At 36.4% G+C, this 19,331-nt stretch overlaps 1 protein-coding gene across 3 annotated transcripts in view; it reads right to left on the reverse strand.

Moving 5' to 3' along the window:
• LOC117412190 (rho-related GTP-binding protein RhoE-like) overlaps positions 1 to 19,070 on the reverse strand; it is a 32,318-nt gene extending 13,248 nt beyond the window's left edge. Inside the window, exons 1-4 of one of the 3 annotated variants that reach the window (XM_059032381.1) lie at positions 18,828 to 19,070; positions 16,349 to 16,458; positions 1,907 to 2,078; positions 1,388 to 1,475 (exon numbers count right to left, since the gene is read on the reverse strand). In XM_059032381.1, coding sequence (XP_058888364.1) covers positions 1,388 to 1,475; positions 1,907 to 2,056 — 238 coding nt within the window. In that variant the 5' untranslated portion in view covers positions 2,057 to 2,078; positions 16,349 to 16,458; positions 18,828 to 19,070. Of the gene's footprint in view, positions 1 to 1,387; positions 1,476 to 1,906; positions 2,249 to 16,348; positions 16,459 to 18,827 lie in introns of those variants that run through there. The other 2 variants (XM_059032382.1, XM_034020299.3) reach the window with 2 other exon arrangements.
• Positions 19,071 to 19,331: the final 261 nt, after the last annotated feature.

Consider the following 19,331-nt stretch of genomic DNA (forward strand, 5'->3'; position numbering starts at 1 on the left):
ACTACATTGAGCATGCTCACCTCCCAAGCAAGGGAATACAGCACACAAATCAAACATCTTAACTACTGATCCTACGCAGTGACAGTATAATATGCATTGTCATACAGTCTAGCTCCAAAAAGACTTCAGGGATCAGGGGAATACAGAGCTTGAAGCCGATACAAAATGTAATCCATCCAGCTTGCCTGCCTGCAAGATTTTGTATGCATCCCTCGGAATGGAGTGTTTAAGCTTGTAATTGTATTCGTTTTTTTTTTTTTTTTTTTTTGTATACAATAATTCTAATGCTACCGATACAGATATAACAGGGCATTTGGCTTGCAATGATCAGCTGGGTCCTCCTTTGTGTTTCTGTTGAGCAAGTCTTGGGGTGGGGTGGGAGGGAGAAGGGCAATTTACCGCTCCTGCCTGACTCTGCACTCAATCACATTTATTCCATTCATGCCAGCAACACAACGTCAGCTAGCTTTGGATCTTAAACAAGGCAGGTCAAGGAAGTGGAAAACTGTTACAGAAATATTGCACTGAAGTTTGCTGATCCTCCCCTAACCAGTATTTCATGGCTATAGATATTGCTCCTTTTGATCTAGGTCCTGCTTTTATTGTGCTCTGCAGTTTGCAAAGAATCAAAGCCATATTCAAATTCGTCTGCAAGGGGGCGGGGGGGGGGACACGGGTCTTAAATGGACAGGACAATCTTAAAATGTATTACAGGTCTAAGACATTTCATATATTATAACTGCAACAACTTGAAATACCAAGTGGAAAAACATGAACACCAGCATACAGAAACGCCCTTTTTAAACAAATTCAATTATGAATATTCTGAAATCTTATACCCTATTACAGTATTACTGCCATAAAGTGCAGTATTTTGGACACAGTAACTCGGAATGCAGTACAACAGTAGTAATGCAATTCATATTACTGCATCCAAAATATTACAGTTAGATTTATCACATTACAAATTATGTATTGCATGAATGGGTGGCGTTATATAAAGTACTGCACTGGTATATACACGAGCAATGGTCAAATAACTGCATACGACTGTCCCCATCTACACTTACTGTATACATGTTTACATTGCATCTCATTTTTTCAGTAGCATTTTACTGGAAGACTGGGCTGGCATATATACAAAAAATGATTCGGTCGACTTAATCTTATAATATACATATTCATTTGATTACGTAATGTAGGCTACAGGTTGAGAGACCTTGGGGAAAATACAATGTAATCGATGTGCACAGACGTCACAAGGCAGTAGAACATGTAAGAGTCAGTATGACATAACATTGTATTGTTAAGCTAGGCTACAACTAACTAGACTGGAATGTCATTACCGTGGCACAGAAGTGTTTAGGCTAGTTTGTTGTTGTCTTACCTGAAGTGTCCCAGAGACTCAGTTCAATTCTCTGAGTGTCGATTTCAAAACTGGCTGTGTAATTCTCAAACACTGTAGGGACGTAGTTCTAAATGAAAAGGAAAGCACATTTGAGATAAATAACGCCAGTCACACATTAAAAAGAAGCAATGTAACAGTCGGACAGCAGCCTAAACTAAGATTGTACTGTACTGGTAAAAATACATTCTGTCATAATCTATGCAAGGGACCTTATACACTGCCGATGAATTCCACTTCTACATCAGACACTAGTTAAGACATAGGAAATATAGGCTACATTTCGGTCTACCAATAAAGAACAAACTAAGCAAAGCAAACGTTCAAAATAATAAAAAGCCAGGTTACTGTATGCTATATGATAAAATATGAAAAATCCTTTTTTTTTTTTTTTTTTTTAATCCAGTATAGGGCAAAGAAAATGGGATTTCTTCGCAAGTGAAAATAAGTTTGGGTATTATTATTATTCCAAATTAGGCGATGCCAAAAACCACAACGTACCTCAGGAAAGCAGTCCTTAGCAAACACGTGAAGTAAAGCAGTTTTTCCACACTGGCTATCTCCCACCACTACTATTTTACACTTCACACTCTGGTTAGGATCCATCCCGGATGTATTAAATAGTTTCTGGCTTTGTCTTCTTTCCTTCATTGGTTTTATTTTCTAAATCGTCCTTGAAACCAGCAATGGGAAAAAAAGAAAAAACGATTGTGCTATCAAAACAGTTCGAAATCTCCCAGACAACAAACCAAGGCAATTGTTCCTAATTCTATATGAAGTAGTTTTCCTTCCACACACCACACGCACCAGTTTTTACTGTGTCTGTCCTTTCTGTACCACATGTGCCGGTTTATATACGTCGCTCTAACCAATCCCTTTCTTTCGCATTCCAAGCACACACACAGGACGAGCCTACTTTTCCAAATATGGCAAGAGAGGGACTTGCATTACTGAGGGGTGCTGCAGATAAAACTACAAGTCAAGCGCCCCCTAGCAATACTTTAGGTAAATACTGAGCAAATTAGATCACTTTGGTATGAAAAAATACACACATTTTATTAGCCTGTCTGGACAATGCATACAACTTTAGAAGTGCTTGACCTTACCATGTATTGTAAAATTAAACAAGAAACAACTGTTTAGACGACAGTATCATTATATATATATATATATATATATATATATATATATATATATATATATATATATATAATGCAAACAATGATGCATTAATAAAACAAGGATGATGTACAATCCAACAACATGTGTGTTTTGTTTAGTGCCATGCATATTTTTCATGATTTAAAATAGAAATAGTATTGAACTATCCAGAATATACAATCATTATGCAGCAGTCACGTTCATTCTTGCTAAATACACAGCAGCCACCCAAACATCTGTAAACTGACACTGAAGCAAAACTAATATGAGAAAAATGCTGTAGACTTGTTTGTGGAGCTATGCAGCAAACACATACTGAAGTGCATCAAAGATGCTGTGTGTTTGATATACATCTACCTACACCTGTCTGCATAGCATTCAAGTCTAAACCTTTACTTTCCAGCAAAGCAAGAATCTTTCCCCTTCTAGCAGCGGATTAAGGATTAAGGTTGAGCCTGTCATTTACTTAGGGATTTACAAGCAGATGTTCTTGTTTTTGTTTTTTGTTATTGTTTTGTTTTATTTTAACAAAAAAAAGTTAACTCTTGAATATCGAGTAATGCATCATCAGTAAGGGTTAATGAGATTCCCTTTTTATTTCCAATGATCCCTTTAAGGAGTTTCTGCGTAAGAAGATTAAATGATAATTCTCTCAAATGTTGCAAAATGCCACAATAACATATTGTAAAGGAATGTATTTAGTAACATATTGTAAGGGAATGAATCTCCTAAATTAAAGCAGATTATAATGTACTGAAAAAAGACAAACATAAGCATTGATATATTTAGCACAGTATTTTTATATTTCCACCCTGCTTTATTATTATTATTTATTAGCAGACGCCCTTATCCAAGGCGATTTACAGCTGTTACAAGATATCACATTATTTTTACATACAATTACCCATTTATACAGTTGGATTTTTACTGGAGCAATCTAGGTAAAGTACTTTGCTCAAGAGTATAGCAGTCTCCCACCTGGGATTGAACCCACGACCCTCCGGTCAAGAGTCCAGAGTCCTAACCACTACTCCACACTGAAATGTCATCTCAACACAAACAAAATCAATACTAACTACCTGCCTTCTATATCCTAGGTTGTTCATGTAACACACTAAGGTTATTCCAGTACTTATTTGAAACAGCATCCAGAACAGTAGCCCAGTATTACAAATAAACACTAAAATTATTAAATTATGTTCCAGTTACACTACACTAATAATAATAGTAGAAAGAATAACAGATTCTTTAAGTAATATCAGGTCACAGTATTAACGAATATAGAGATTAAAAACAAAATGTTTTACAGTTAAGTCAGGAAATGTTGTGGATTTTATCAATTGATACCCCCCCCCCCCCCCCCCCGAAAATCATTTGGTTCAGTGCAAATCATAGAATATCAATACACATTTCTGGAGAATGACAAAAAAACAAGCATGTATGGGGCACACACATGATGCTAAACTGCTTGGACGTGGGTATTAGTATTTGCCCAGTATTTTTCTGAGCGCAAATTCAGTAACCTTTTTTTAAAAGAAATATTAATTTAAAAGGAGCACAGGGGAGAGTCACCCTGTTACGGTACTTCAGTTTATCATATATTAATTATTATTTGTTTATTTAGCAGATGCCTTTATCCAAGGCAACTTACAGAGACTAGGGTGTGTGAACTATGCATCAGCTGCAGAGTTATTATATATTATATACAGCATTTTTAAGGGTAGCCTTTTAAGGCAGCGTATTTGACATTGTCTCATCTGTAAAATCCTGTGATCTGCCAAGGTGAACACACCACATTACATGCATATGAAATTAAAAGATTAAATACTATGGTAAGATCATTACCAGCATCTGGTTGTTAGGGTGTAATTATTAAATCTCAAAGCATGCCATCTCAACTAACCAATTAATCACTAGCACTGCATTTAAGGTAAAGATGACAGGTCAGCCGATGGGCAGGCAGACAAGCATAAGTCACACAAGTCTTTTAACACAGGGTTGCACCCTTCCATTTATTAATAAAAAACCCAAGTAACCACCAAATAAATGTTCTGACCCTTTAAGGATGCGTCATCAGTGCCGTGTGAAAGGGGGGTTCCAACGGTTCCAGTGGAACAAGGCCTGGGCCTGTGAGGGGCCCGTAAAGAGCCCAAAAATGTAATTCTTCCTTTTTTTTTTCTTCCTGCCCTTTTCTTCCGACGTGGGGTCCTTGGCTCCTGCAGTGTTATTTCTATCTGTAACAGATCTCTTTTTTCCAACTACGACAGATAATTAATGACATTGCTTCAGAGAAGGCTAGTTAGGTTGCTTTTTAAAATCACTTAGTGTTGATTGGGGTTTTTGTTTTTAGGGGAGGGGGGGGGGGGGGGGGGGTTTGCCCAGATTGGGGTCATCAAACCAGGCCCAGAGCACCCTTGGCACTACGTCAAGTAAACAGCTATCTTACATGAAGTGTGCACAGACTCTGCTCTCTTGAGTGGTCAGATTCTACTGACCTGAGAGGACAAGCCATTCCCCTCACACACAGGTGGCTGAGTTAAATTAAGAATCAATGAACCAATGACCCTGGCCACATTCTCACATATTAATTGATGAATGACCCTAGCCACATTCTCACTCATGTCTTCAATTCCTCTCCAATCAGATCAGACGAACATTCACAGCTGGCATGCCTGCATGTTGGAGAGGAAATAAAGAAGAAAATACAGCATCCAACTAGGATCCCTGCTCCAATACATAATACATACAATATTTACAGAGCTTTACAATCTGCAGGGTCTTTGCCCTGCCACAGTAAGATTTGTGGAACATAATATATAAACTTGCTGTCTTTTAATGTCTTACAACAGTTTAATTGGTCAATTTCTTGGCATATTACAGTTAGCATTTTGTGCTGCCTGCTGAAATCCAAACAAAAGATCCTTGCAAGCAAAGTATTCGTAATGACTTGGCCTGTAGGCATTTGCTTTGGTTGTCATAGCAATGCAATATTAATGTTGATACTAGGCGTGGAGAGCTGACATCTACAGGCATTTGGCCCAGCTCTCCCACCAGCAACCTCCGCTCAGAGAAGGGCAAGGAGAGGTGTGAGCATCTGTGGATAAATGTACATCTGTCCTCCTAAGGGGACGTGTTTGCATGAGGCAAATGAAGCAGGTTTATATGGTTTAACGCCTCATTCTCCGCAATTCACATGAACATGAAAATCGTCACCAGACTGTGCTAATTGACTTTGGTCTGAACAAATGTTGGTTTAAAAGTTGGGATGTTGCATTGTTTTTTTTTTGTTTTTTTTTTAGTCAGGTGACAGCATGGTATATTCTAACCACAGCCCCTATCTGAGTAATTTTAATAATGCAGTACTTTGGGTGTGGTCTCAATCTAGGTGGCCAATGATCTAATTCATGTTCCTTGGGAATTCTGACTATTGTCCTTATTTTTGGTGACTCATTTTTTTAAAAGATATTTAGATATATTTACTTTTGAATAAGTAGTAAATGTGTTTTTTAAATTTTTAATATGAATATTAGAGATATATATAAGATTTTTGAACATTTGACAATACTCAAAAGCATTGTGAAGGTATTGGGACACAGGCCATCTTATTTTAATCTTATTCTAATTTTATGGTTAACAGTCTGCTATCCAATACAAAAAAATAAATAAACATACTTGTATGCATCATGATGATGATGAGTAGTAGTCGTGATAATAGTAGTAGTAGTAGTAGTAGTATTGGTTTTAAACACATATTCATGTGAGAAAAGTAGATCAACCATACCAGAGCAAATTGACTTTACTTTGGCTTCTCTACAGCAAAATGAAGATCTACAGCTTTCTGAGCATGTTGCTGTTTAAACAATTTCAGTTTGGTTTAGATAATATGCAGCTGGAATTTCCTGCCTTAAGCATGTATCCATGGTGACCAGTCTATAATTCTTGTGTAAACAGTATAAGAAGATGAACACCTGAGCATTCCTGAGGTGTGAGATTTAAACAGTCTACCTCGCTTTCCTCATTTACTGTTCCACACAGCTTGTTGAAGGAAAGTAGATGTTTTTTTTTTATTCACAGTGTTAACATGTTTTACATAGCCTTTGCACAAAATGCAGATAATACTGTATTGTTGTTTCATAATGGTTGGTGGTAGTGCCTCTCTTGTATTTTATTGTACTATTGCCCACTGTTTTCAATCTAAAAGGTCAAGTTACATCTATTCTGAACTAATGGTTTGGCATGTTTTCAACCCTGTGACATCAGCATTGTGCTGGCAGGTTGTTTTGTGGAGTTTCAATCAATGGAAAGAAATCAGACCTGAAAATCACTGCCACCGTTGCACATGAAACCTACCCCTTTTCATCTACTGGCACAGCACAGGTCACAATTTAGGTCATTTTAACATCTGGACCTTTTGACCAATACAATTTGGAATCCAGCAATGACTATGAATCATAAGCTCAAATGTTGGCAGGACAATAACTTGTTACTTTTTAGTTACATATTATTTATACCTCTCTTTTTCTTTTTAGAACACATGATTGCAAATTGCCCCATGGATTCATTGAGGATGCTATTTATCAAAACAATAAATGTTAAAATTATTTAAAAATAAGGTTGAACTCTAAAACTGGAACGGATCAAGACCTTGTAATATCTTATCTTCTTCCTTTATATCATTTTTTTTTTGTTGCAAGGATTTGTTATGGCTAGGATCACTAGGTGTGTTTGCTTTAAATTGACTGGAAACACAGTGTAGAACTGGAGATGGATACTGTAAGTCTTCCACAAGGGGAATCCATTTGTAAGTGAAACACTGCACCTGTGGTTCAGCTTATGCAACAGAATACACTGGGGTCCCAAGGCCCATCTGCTGCCTGAACAGGAATGTGATGTGCATGTACAGTTTAAAATACATGCATTACTTAAAGGATCATTTCATATAAAGTACTGTATAATTCAAATGAAAATATTTCAGCATTCATTTTTTTATATTACCATTTGAATTTCAACATGATAGTTTATGTCTTCAAAAATGCTTAAGGGGGGCAGTTGTAACAAAATACATGATCTATAGTGGTTTAGAGCAATACAAAATGAAACTGTGATGTCGCCATCTTTATAAGGGAGATGTGCATTTTATGCTACATCTACATCACAGCAGTCTTTTTGCTATTAAATTATACAACTTACGTTATTTATTTTTTAAATATGTAGTTTTACAGACACTAACCCATTCTTTGTCGGTTAAGAGACTTGAGCACATGTTTTAAGTTTGACTGGCAAGTGTAAATTCATTGTTTGTGGATTTGGGATGGGTCAAGTGAATACCAACCATGGAAACACCAGATTTACAGTAACAGCTAGGGACAAGCTATTTCTATTTATACAATAGGTCACTGAAGGAGTTACAGTTCCCACAACAAAACCTAATCAGTTGTCCTCACTGTTCTAGATTTAGTAGTGTTTCAATGCACAAGGCTGCAGTTCCTGGCAACGACAGGTTTATATATATATATGTGCATTAGACATTAAGTCAGCGACATATTTACAAGTTAACAAACATTTGGTTATCTGCTACAATGCCATGACTGACTGATCTGCTTTGTCATCAGTATAAAGAAGTAGTTCAGAATCCAAATATTCTGCGCATTCTAGATCTCAGCACTGCTGTTCAACACGATCAGTGTTGTGTCACCAATCTGAAAAGTAACTAGGTCAACCCTGAAGTCAACTGCCAGACTCAAAAACAGTTTACCAATGTTGAGGTTGTTGACCCCAAAACCTCTGCCTTTTTTCTGCCTCCCCATTTTTTTTGCCCACCAGCCGCCACTGGTATAAATGTCCTGGTCCATGAGACACTTTTGAGCTGGTTTGTAGGTCAGTCAGACTTTTAATAATACAAAGTCCCACCACTATTATTTAAATCAAATATGTAGCATGCTTTGTATGTGAATCAAGTAACATTCTACTGTTTTATACCATCTGTTATAACATTAGGCTGTGCACAATACAGCTTGAAGGATACATGAAGTATATATTTTAAATCTCAAATACTTTCCGTGATTAAATATGAACAACAAAATGCTCTTTAAATGAACTAGGGCAATTATACTTTACTTTATTCTATTTAGTGTAAGGTAGTTGTATTATTTATATTTAACAAATTGCTGGTGAACTCAGCTTACTACTCATGTTGTTACTGGTCTTAAGATTAAGTAGCAGAAAAATATAGCGTTATACATCCCCTTTTGTTACTGCAACTATTTTTAATAACGTACCTGTAATTTTTTATTTAGAATGTAATAATGTATATACCGTAAAGTAGTGCAGCTCTCTGTCAGCCGTGATACAGAATGATGACATAAAACGTTCAATATTTGGTTACTTGAAATTGTTCCAGAGTACTCTGTGAACAAACACGTAGAAGTCTTGTGCAGAGCAAGCTGGGTATAAGGTGCCTATTGAAGAAGCTGTACCTTGAAGAAAAAAAAAAGAAAAAATAGACCATTGAGAAATATAATTGGTGTAAATATTTGATGTTCTTTGACAATGTTTGAATAAAAATTCAAAGACATGATCCTGAACATTAATACCCGCCTGCATTATAGTCTCCTCATTACTGCCATAAAGTAATGCCTTTATTTTGTGCCACACAGTAAATGCCTCGATCGCGTACTTCAGTTGGCATTTAATGGATAAAACCATGGTTATTTATAGCCATGCTTTACACAGAAACAACTGTAAGTTTAGATCAGATTTTCAGACATGCCTTATATAGGTGGTTAAAAGCAATAGCTGTGAATCCAAATGTGACTTTCTGTAGTCTTCTCCTTTTAATTAATTTAACTATAAATATTTGTGCATGGTGATATTCAAAATCTACTACTTACCTCACCCTTGAAACAGGATGAAATGAGCATTAGGATGGATCATTCCCCATATAACGTTTGGTTTAACTACAGGTGTTACATGTCATTTTAATAATGTAGTATACAGAATAAAGATTTCAAAGAACATCAGAGTATATTCCAGACACGCATTTCCCTGCTGGTTTTCTGTCTGAGACCATCCTATTGATGAGTTTCCTGCGCCTTCGCAGAATGTTAATCGTGTTTTTACTTTGCTTATTAATTAGCAATGTTGAAAGTCCCAACTGAAACCAAAGCTTAACTGACAACAAAAAAAAAGAAACATCTCCACAACATCCCTTTTTTAAATTTACGACAAGTGGTATGAACAGGACAGTGTTAAGGCTGTTGACATACAGTGCTGAGCACAAACCATGGACCCTGAATTTCATACAGTGGTGCAGATTGGAGATATGAGAAATTAATTGTTTTAATGAGTTCATCCAATGTACAGTATTTGTTCCAAACCTTTTACACATATTTTACAAAGCACCTAAGTTTCCATATACAGGTTCCTAAGATCCCAGTACATGCCCTTGGATTTAGACCTTGATCCCTGCTTTTGGTTTCACCCAAGAAGACTACTTCAACATCCTGCTTTCTAGTCCTGTTTAAAGAATACGCTCAAAGTTTTCACTCACTCAATTTAGCATGCATCAGGATGCAACTGCAATTTTATCACTGGCTACCATTTGTACAAACAGTTAACTGCAAGGTTTATGTCCTGGCTTTAAAGATTTGAAATGGCCAAGCCATTTGTTCCCTAGCCATAATCTATGTCTTTTAACAATATGTTCCTTTTGCAGGCCATTCCTGTGGCTTTTACACCGCTTCCATCAGAATACTTTCCAAAGTGGTGTTAGGGAAATCCAGACTTTCTCTAGACCAAAACCTTTTTAGTTATAGTTGCATTTCCTGCCTCTTAATTGGAAGCCAACATTCTCTACAGTGCCTTGGGACATTATATTACCTTTAATGCTTTGTGGGTTTTGCATAGTGCCTGCCAATTAGCACCTCTGACTGTATTCATTACTATTAGCTGTAGTTTTAGGTATTATCATAAAAATATTCTGAGTGACAGGGTTACCACCCTATGATGTATTCCGACTAGTTTTCCCTGTCTGACTTAAGCAGGATAGGTAGGTTGAGTTTCTAAAGAGACAGTCCATGCCCAAAGAGACTTGTCTGATGGGGAAAGTGAGGGCCACTCTGTTCCATTGTTAAAGGACTGGGGGGTTGGTCATTTGTCAAGAAGGCACCAACCATATTCAGTATGGCACCACAAAAGCCAGAACGTAATTCTGTAAAGTTAAGTAGCCTGTTGTGCTTTGCTTTGTAACCATACTGCATCTTATTTTTATATCCTCCTCACCACAAATATGCAGCATGTTGTTCGAAAAGACCTAAGGGAAACTTTAGGATGGCATTATTTCTGCCACCAGCATTGATGTGTCAGGTTTTTTTGTTCATGTGTTTTATTCCCAGACATGTATAGGAATAAAGAGAACAACTGTCTTGGCGCCAGATAACTGTATGGGTGAAATAAAAGAAAACACAAAACTTGTATATTCTATTGAGTAGAGTGTTACGTTTATATATTATATATATATATATATATATATATATATATATATATATATAATATAAGGACTGGATGAAGTATGAATTCTCGAAGTAACCGTTATGGATAGTACTGTACATTCTCTCTAAAAATGATTTTGTACTTGAAAGATGCAAGAGATTTACCACAAACACATTTCCATTGAACTTCCATTCCAAAGGTGTCGTTTTCAACAGCAGTGACCCTCGAACACCACTTTCTGCAACACAGCTGGTATTTCTTGAATGAGTCCCTTCCCATTCATGTGCTAAGCCATTACCAGGCCCAAGCTTGTTTATCTGATGAGATCTGGGGAATCTAAGGTGGCACGACTGCAGGCTGGTGGAGACCTCTGCACACATTATATCAGCCCTTAGGATCCTTAAAAGCATCTTGACTTTTTTATGATGCTCGACACCTTGACAACACCCTCTGTTTTGAAATGTTGCAGAGATACCCCTATAAACAGGAAATACTAGAGGGTGATTGCTTTAGTACCTTCTGTGTTTGGGTGCAATGAAGCTGGGCTAATCTTCAATGCAGCTACTGTTTAAGCAGCAGGAGAATCACAATCCCTGCAGGTTTGCAATTAGCACAGTATGGGATCGATGTTTGCATAACAAACAGTGACCAGATTCCCTTTTTAAATAAACTACAGGAAAAGGAAAGGTGTCCGGTTTATATTGTTGTTGATTTTCAATATATGTATTCCTCAGAACAATTAAATCACATGTTAGCACAATGCAACAGCCAATCATATGAAAAGTAAAGAGAACAACTGACCATCCAATGACTGTTTAAAGAGGTTCTTTAAAGTTAAAGAATTTGGCCTGTATTTGGTCATTTCCATACCCCCACTTAGAACTTTATAGCCTGCTATTATACATCATGTCTGGATAGCAACTAAAATTGAGAATGGAGACTTGCAGACTGTATTGAATGACTTCCACTGATAAAACAAGTTTAGCAAATGTCTATGTTATATTTGTGGTTGTCATTTGGAAGTCTGGTACTCTAGGGTGAGGGTGGGGTGCTATAATATAGCTACATTGATGTGCAATAAACTTCTTGTAGAAATGCATGTAGCAACCGTGGCACGGTATATTTAATATTCAGTAACTTTGAAAAGATAAATAGCCAGGCTTTCATTATTTGTTTTACTAGTTTTACTTTGTATGTCAAGTAGATTTTGCTCTCTAAGTCCAACAAAGATAGTTCTTTTTCAAGTTTTCAAGGTTGCTTACTGGATCTATTCACAAAGAATAAGCACACCAGTAAATACAATTACTAGCAATAATACTTTACACTTTTCTAAAGGAAAGCAATATTGCGTTGAAAGCGCAACTGGAATAGGCTGGGAATTAGAAGGATGGTCTGACATCACTTTCTTGTTTAAAAAAGGAGCTACTATAAAGCTGAAAACAAAGAAAAAACATGAAAAACAAATAAATAGAGAAATTGTAATTGTAATTATCACAGAGCACCAGATCTTTTTAATCTGACATTACAAATAGGAACAAAATGGAATATTTCGCTATGCTAGTGGCAGCTTATCCATTATCCTTAACATGCTGCTGAAATGATGCAAATTTGCGACTTTATGAGCCTGCAGACAATAGTGAGTTGGTCTCAGTATCTGGAAGAAACTAGATCATTTATACCCATCTCTCTGAGGAGTTACCACGGATGGTCAATCAGGAGATGGATTTGACAGCCAGTGTTGGGGATGCCTGCAGCCTTATTAATGTCACTTCACAAAATCTGGACCACTTAGGGTGTTGTGGCTCGCCTATCATATATTAGATTGACAATGTTCATGTTTCCAGCAATACTGTACAGTGTGGAGCATTAAAACTATACAGTGGGGCACAGCAGAGAAGCTTTGGCTTACTGGAATAGTAAGCTTTAAAAAAAAACAAAAAAAACCAACATTGAATATTAGCCTAACAATAGTTCTACAAGTTTTTACTATACCAGTATTAACATAGCTTTAATAAACTAATTTTGTCACCAACGTCCATAATTAGAAACATAATTAGAAAGCATTGTACAAGTAGGCATTTTAAACCTTAACACTATAGTTAATTAGAACTACATAAATAATCTTTAATGTATAGATTTGGTCGCTAAATTTCGATCACTTGCCGACTCAGAGTGAAGCCCACAAAATATTTTTTTCTCCATTGAATGTAACTAACCTGTGGTTTCTAAATGGTAAGGATCCGTCTTGATTCACATGGAACAACATGAAAAGAAACAAGATATGGATCGTTTCTTGAGGTCTACTGCATATTCACAACAAAGAAAAGCCTTGTGCATTGTCAAAAAGAAAAATACTGCACAATGATTACCCAATACAAATAACAGCTCAGTTATGTGATATCAGTGTCAGCTAGCTTGCCATGTTTCATGACATTATCTCTCTTTGTAACTGAACTGCTTTTCAAAAGAAAAGGCACATCATACTTCCAGAATCTATGCTTGTTTGTCTTAGTATCCTATTTAAATATTTTAATTTATGATTTTTATTTTTGTTTCCTGACAAGCTTCCTCGTCTAGGAAATGCCAGGATTCATCAAGCAAGAATAAGAAAAAGAAATGTCTGTGATCCATGAAGCTGTGTTTTAGTGGCTGTTCTATTTGTCAGTTGTACAGGTTTTTTTTTTTTTTTAATGCTTTTAAGACCTAGGACTTGTGTGTTTTTTTTATTTTATTTGCTGCCATTTAAATAATTAACATACAGCATTCCCTGTTATTTTACATGGTTTTAAAGACAAGAATACCCTGGAGAGACACACATGTATTCTTAGATGTGTTGTTTTTCATAACCTGGTACAGGAACAGTGCTTATAATAACCTAAACATTAGCTGTATTTAGTTCTGCCACTGTTTAGATTAACTGAATAGACCTCCCCTAAGTAGATAACAGTACCATTCCACAAAGAGCAGAGACATTCAACAAGAACAGAACCATCTTAAAAACAAAAGTAAACATAGAGATGTGCCAAGGAATGCTGGCTTTCCAAACCTGCCCTACTGTGGACAAATGCTCATCACTGAGTGGACCTCTTTGTGAGCACATGCTTGCTGAACTGAAATAAAGCAACCCTGCGTACTGAATGATGAGCATTCTTCACGGCATATGGGTCTCTGAGCAGGGCATCTTTAATTTCAGCACATGTTATGAGAAAAGAGGTTTAAGCCACAACCCACAGGTCAATAGATAGTTGTCCTTAGGATGTAACTGAGGACCAGATCAGGTCAGCGGCTTGTAAAAATGGCTGGCATGCCCAATTTCTTTCACTAATTGTTTTTTGCCCACAGTGATCCATGTCTCAATGTATTCAGTCAGGAAATCAGTGACATTTACTGTTGGATTAGGTGGAGGGTAAAATGCATTTTTATGATTCTGAATTGCAATAGTATTTCCAAACCAAGTATGGAATATAAGAACCGATAGTTTATGACCCTAAACGAGACATGCTGAAACTGGGGTCAATAAAACGCCAACTTAAAAATAAGTACTGTACATAAAAAGCTAACTTTTTCTAACTTGTCTCTTAATGTTCAGATACAGTACACAGTGCAGGTATAAGACTTTGAATTCAGTTACAGAAGTTTCCATTTGGAACTTGAAACCTTCAACACGTAAGCTTCCACTTAAGCCATCAAACAAATATATCTTCTACCTGCATTCTTTCTATCTGTTTCCCACACATTATTTCAAGACTGAACAATATAGTGTTGCTGAGCTGAGCTGGTCTAAATTATTAAAATATTATTATTTTCTTCTACAGTAATAAACTGGATTTAGTAGACTACTACCTAAAAGTGCTTTGCTAAACTGACTCCTGATGTATGATGTTCATCCCTTAGGTAATGGAGTACTTAATTATTATTATTATTTATTTCTTAGCAGACGCCCTTATCCAGGGCGACTTACAATTGTTACAAGATATCACATTAAAAGTAAAGTATACTCTTACGTGGTTCAGACTGACCCTGCCCTAGACATAAGGGAAATACATTTGACACCTCGTAAAAAAGTGATATACAAATGCTTCTAACACTCAGTTGTTTTGCTTCACCTACTGGGTGAAGGAATAAAAAGTGTCAAAGGCCACCTAGAACAACATCCTCTTCAGCCGTCAGAGTCCAATGGAATGCGTGTTTTTTATTGTACAGTTTACACTACAGTATGTGTGGTCTGAAGACAAAGTTTTTCCATCAATTACCCTGATCAAGTTCACAGGTATATATATATATATATATATATAAAGAATATACAATATGGTTTATCAAGTACATTTATGAAAAGGTGTTGTTGTAATAAAAGCATCACAGAACACAGATATGCATACAGCTCTAGACATACTATTACTGGTGAAAACTGACTCATTACTGCTTTGTCTTGTTTGCGAAAGTCTGCCACTCTCAAAACTGCATGAGGTAATTTATTTGTGTGCCTCTGGGCACTGTAAAATGACTATTCAAAGTGTTATCATGGTTTAGTTAGTAGCTCTATGCTTATCATTGTTTGTTTGAAAATCAGCCAATCAGCCTGGTTGGATTGTTTGTTTCAAATAGGATAAGGGGCAGGACCTATGACGAAAACACTTATAAGAACCATCACTAACCATCACTTACTGAGAGTGACAAAGAAACTTCCTTCTGCTTATAATAGTAGCTTACAAAAAGTGGACTGCTGATTTTATTTGAAATAATGTTTAAGTTAGCAGAGTGCTATACCGTTTTCCTTTGGTATTTGCACTTGACGATTCCCATGACCCCCAGACATATCCGCAGTTGTACAGTACAGTATGGGTTTCCTCCACAGCCCAGTTAATTTAAACTTCTAAAGAGATATAAAGTTTGGGCCTATGAAGCCTTGTTACCAGGCATCGTGTTGCCGATTAGATGAGGATGTTATTTCAGACTAGCTGGGACTCTCTAGCTTTCATCAGAGAAAGGGTCTAATTGAACAGATCAAGGGATCAGCCAGTCAAATAGAGGTTTTGTATGTACTGATTATTTTCAGGGGAGAAATTAATTAGTGCCATTAAGATTCCACTAAAACATGTATTTTAATCTTAACACTTAACAAGATTATGTCTTAGACTATTACACAACAAAAAAGTGAAGAAAAAAAACATAATCAGTCACATGTATGTTTTTTTTTTTGTATATATACTTTTCTTACAGCCCATGAAGATTTAAGGAATTTTTACTATTTATATCTGTTTATAGATGTGGATTCTTTTCTGGGTGTCTTACCTGCTGGTTCCTTTGATTCTCCAAGTGTCCACTCTATACCCGTGTGTGGTTTGAGCAGCCATGCTGCTCGAGAACCCTTTGATGATGCAGCCAGTTGGTTGGAAGGTGAGCTGTGCGATTAGGGTTTGAACATAATAAATCATCAAGGTATTGTTTCAGACATATCATTAACCTTGTAACAGCCTCTAACACTTTCAGCCTCTATTAGGGAACTACTTCTGTTTTACTGAATTATTCTAGTGTGGATACGCCATTACTAGCACCAATGAACAGAGATTAGAAATGACAACTGTGTTTGGAGTGTGTGTCTCACATAAAAAATAAAAAAAAACAGTTTTCTTCAGGGAATAATGGCGGCTAAACCCAAGTGAGGGATTTTTAGTGCACCCCAAAATGCAATTCAGCAAAACTACATTAATGTCTTAGAAGTCATTTTTAACTAAGCCTGAATGTTAAAATACTGAAGTTTGTAATACTTTTAGCTTTATTCATCTTAATCAGAGCTATATTTCTTTGGCTTTAATTGTGTGTTACTGACTATTGAGTAATTAGATCTACTGCATTTACACATTGCATGCTCATTTCCATTGTTTCCTAGCTTTTGTTCCTGTTAGTTTTAAGTGGATTTATAAAAATGTACAAATAACCATGACAATTGTTTTAAAGAGGTAAAGAAAGTGGTTTATAAAAATCAAATCCAACTACAATAGAAAGATGGTATAATAATGACTGCTAATGTATTTCCTTTATAATAGGAGACTGAATCCATTAGTATCACCTGGGCAATACCTAATCAGATATTTGAAACGTCTGCTTTTTTATTATGGGAACATGTCCCAAAGTAATACACTGCTATTGATACCTGTAATCAAACAGCATCTGTGCTTTGTTTGCTGCTTTTTTTTTTGGATAACTATCCCAAACCAACCTGCAGCAGGATAGACGAACAAAAAAAACCTTTAGAAAATGATAATCCTGATCTGTACTTAATGTATTAGAGCCCAGAGTGTACATAGAGAAAAGACAGCTGATTTAAAATCTTAGTTAAAACACATTGATAACAAAAATGCATAACTGTTTATTGATTTATATTTTCTGATGTGAAAGCCATATGCAGTACTATCATTATATACTGTACAAGGATAATAATGGGGTAATGGATATCAGCAGCAGGAATGCTTTTTTATGGATATAGTGTACAATGTGTTTTAGTGTCTCACATCCAGTTCCTTGTGTACTTATATGACTAAGCTTTACATTACACTGTACAGTATATCCATTTGTCATTGTTTTTATATATGTACAATAAGGGCGTGGAACCTGATTGTGCTATGCACATATCATTCGCTGCAAGATCCAAGGTTGCACAGTTTGTAATCACCTTAAAATTACGGACGACGCAGGTTATTTGTTATAATTTGTAAAATGCACTACCATCCAAAGTCTTGGTAGAGATGGATACATTCAGAATTATTTTCTAGTTTCCATTTTACCCCACTTAGATCACTTCCTAAATAGATTGGCATCCCAAAATAGATCTTCCCATCTTCAAATATATTCAAAAGATGTTAAGCAATCAGCATCTCAATTGCAAAGGTGTCCCATCTCATTTACCTTGGTGCCCTGCGGCCAGTATTAATTGAACTGAATTAAACATACATTTCACAAACGAAAACTTCCACAAAGTGTCTTGGGTACAGCTGCAGCCTGCTTTGAAGAGTTGTGTAATATTTATAAACTGTATATATTGCACATATATCTCTGGAATCAATTAGTCAAGAGATGAAGCATTTATGAACAATGTTTGGAGGAATGATCCGTATCATTTACTAATTTAACCAATGATACTGTTGCTACAAAGCGAGTGTACCGTCAGACTTGAAGAGCAGCTTTATCAACAAGGTATTCAGACATATAACCACGTTTCACCACACCTGGTTCTGGAATGTCATTGTGAAAGTAGACAGCCCACTCGGGTGGACGACCCACCCTAATAATACTAATAGAGCAAGCTGAAGTTTTTATCAGAGGGTTGAATCTAGACAAACAACAGTAAATGTTAGGCAAAAAAAGTTTCAAGAGAATAGTGGTTAGGGACAAATAGTCATTGTATGTGCAGCACTCAAAACTATATCTTTGTCAGTGTACAATAACAATGTGTACACAGCCAAACCCCATGTGTTTGATCTCAGTATTTGTTTTCCATGATGTGCTAACATTGCCTACGTTTACTACTAATAATATAGAAGTACAGTAGCATGCTATGATACTACTGCTATTATTCCAGAAATAAAAACATGTCCTTTTTAATTTGTACATGGGTTTACAACAAACTTCAAAGTGCCACACCTGTGTGGTTCAATGTACACCACCCAGTCGATATATCGCAGGTGTCTGGGTCCAATATAAATCCGCTATATATCGAGGGCCGCGATATAACGAGACCCATAGAAAAAAAAAAAAGCTAACGAATACTCACCATCCCTCGTTTTATCGGGGCGTCAGGGTCCAGTATAACTCCTCTACACAACCTGCTTTTTCTCATTTTTCATATAAAAGGCAGCACGCCGATTTAATTCGTACTGCGGAAGATAATTCATTCTCATCAACTTAAGTCTCCAATTAATTTCATGAGTCTTCCTCTTCTTTCTCAAATGCACAAACCCGCTGCACTGAAAGAACCCATTCCCGACACAGGAGGCGTGTTGCTAGGGAGCTGACGTCACTGCCCTGCGACTTGCTAGTGCATTACTCAAGTGAACACCTGGTTGGCTAAAATAAAAACCGCGTGAACAAGTAGATATTTAATTTGCTTTGTGTTATTGTGCAATGCGTGCGCATATGATAACAGTACGATATCAATGATTTGTTTTTAATTGTTTTGTATATTTTTGTTTGTGATGTGCAGTACGAAATAAAATGAACAGTAATTATAAGTGAAATTGCCTATGCACTGTATATTGTACCTAAGGCATGCACAGAT

This window comes from Acipenser ruthenus, chromosome 10 (genome assembly GCF_902713425.1).
Source record: "Acipenser ruthenus chromosome 10, fAciRut3.2 maternal haplotype, whole genome shotgun sequence".
Taxonomy (NCBI): domain Eukaryota; kingdom Metazoa; phylum Chordata; class Actinopteri; order Acipenseriformes; family Acipenseridae; genus Acipenser; species Acipenser ruthenus.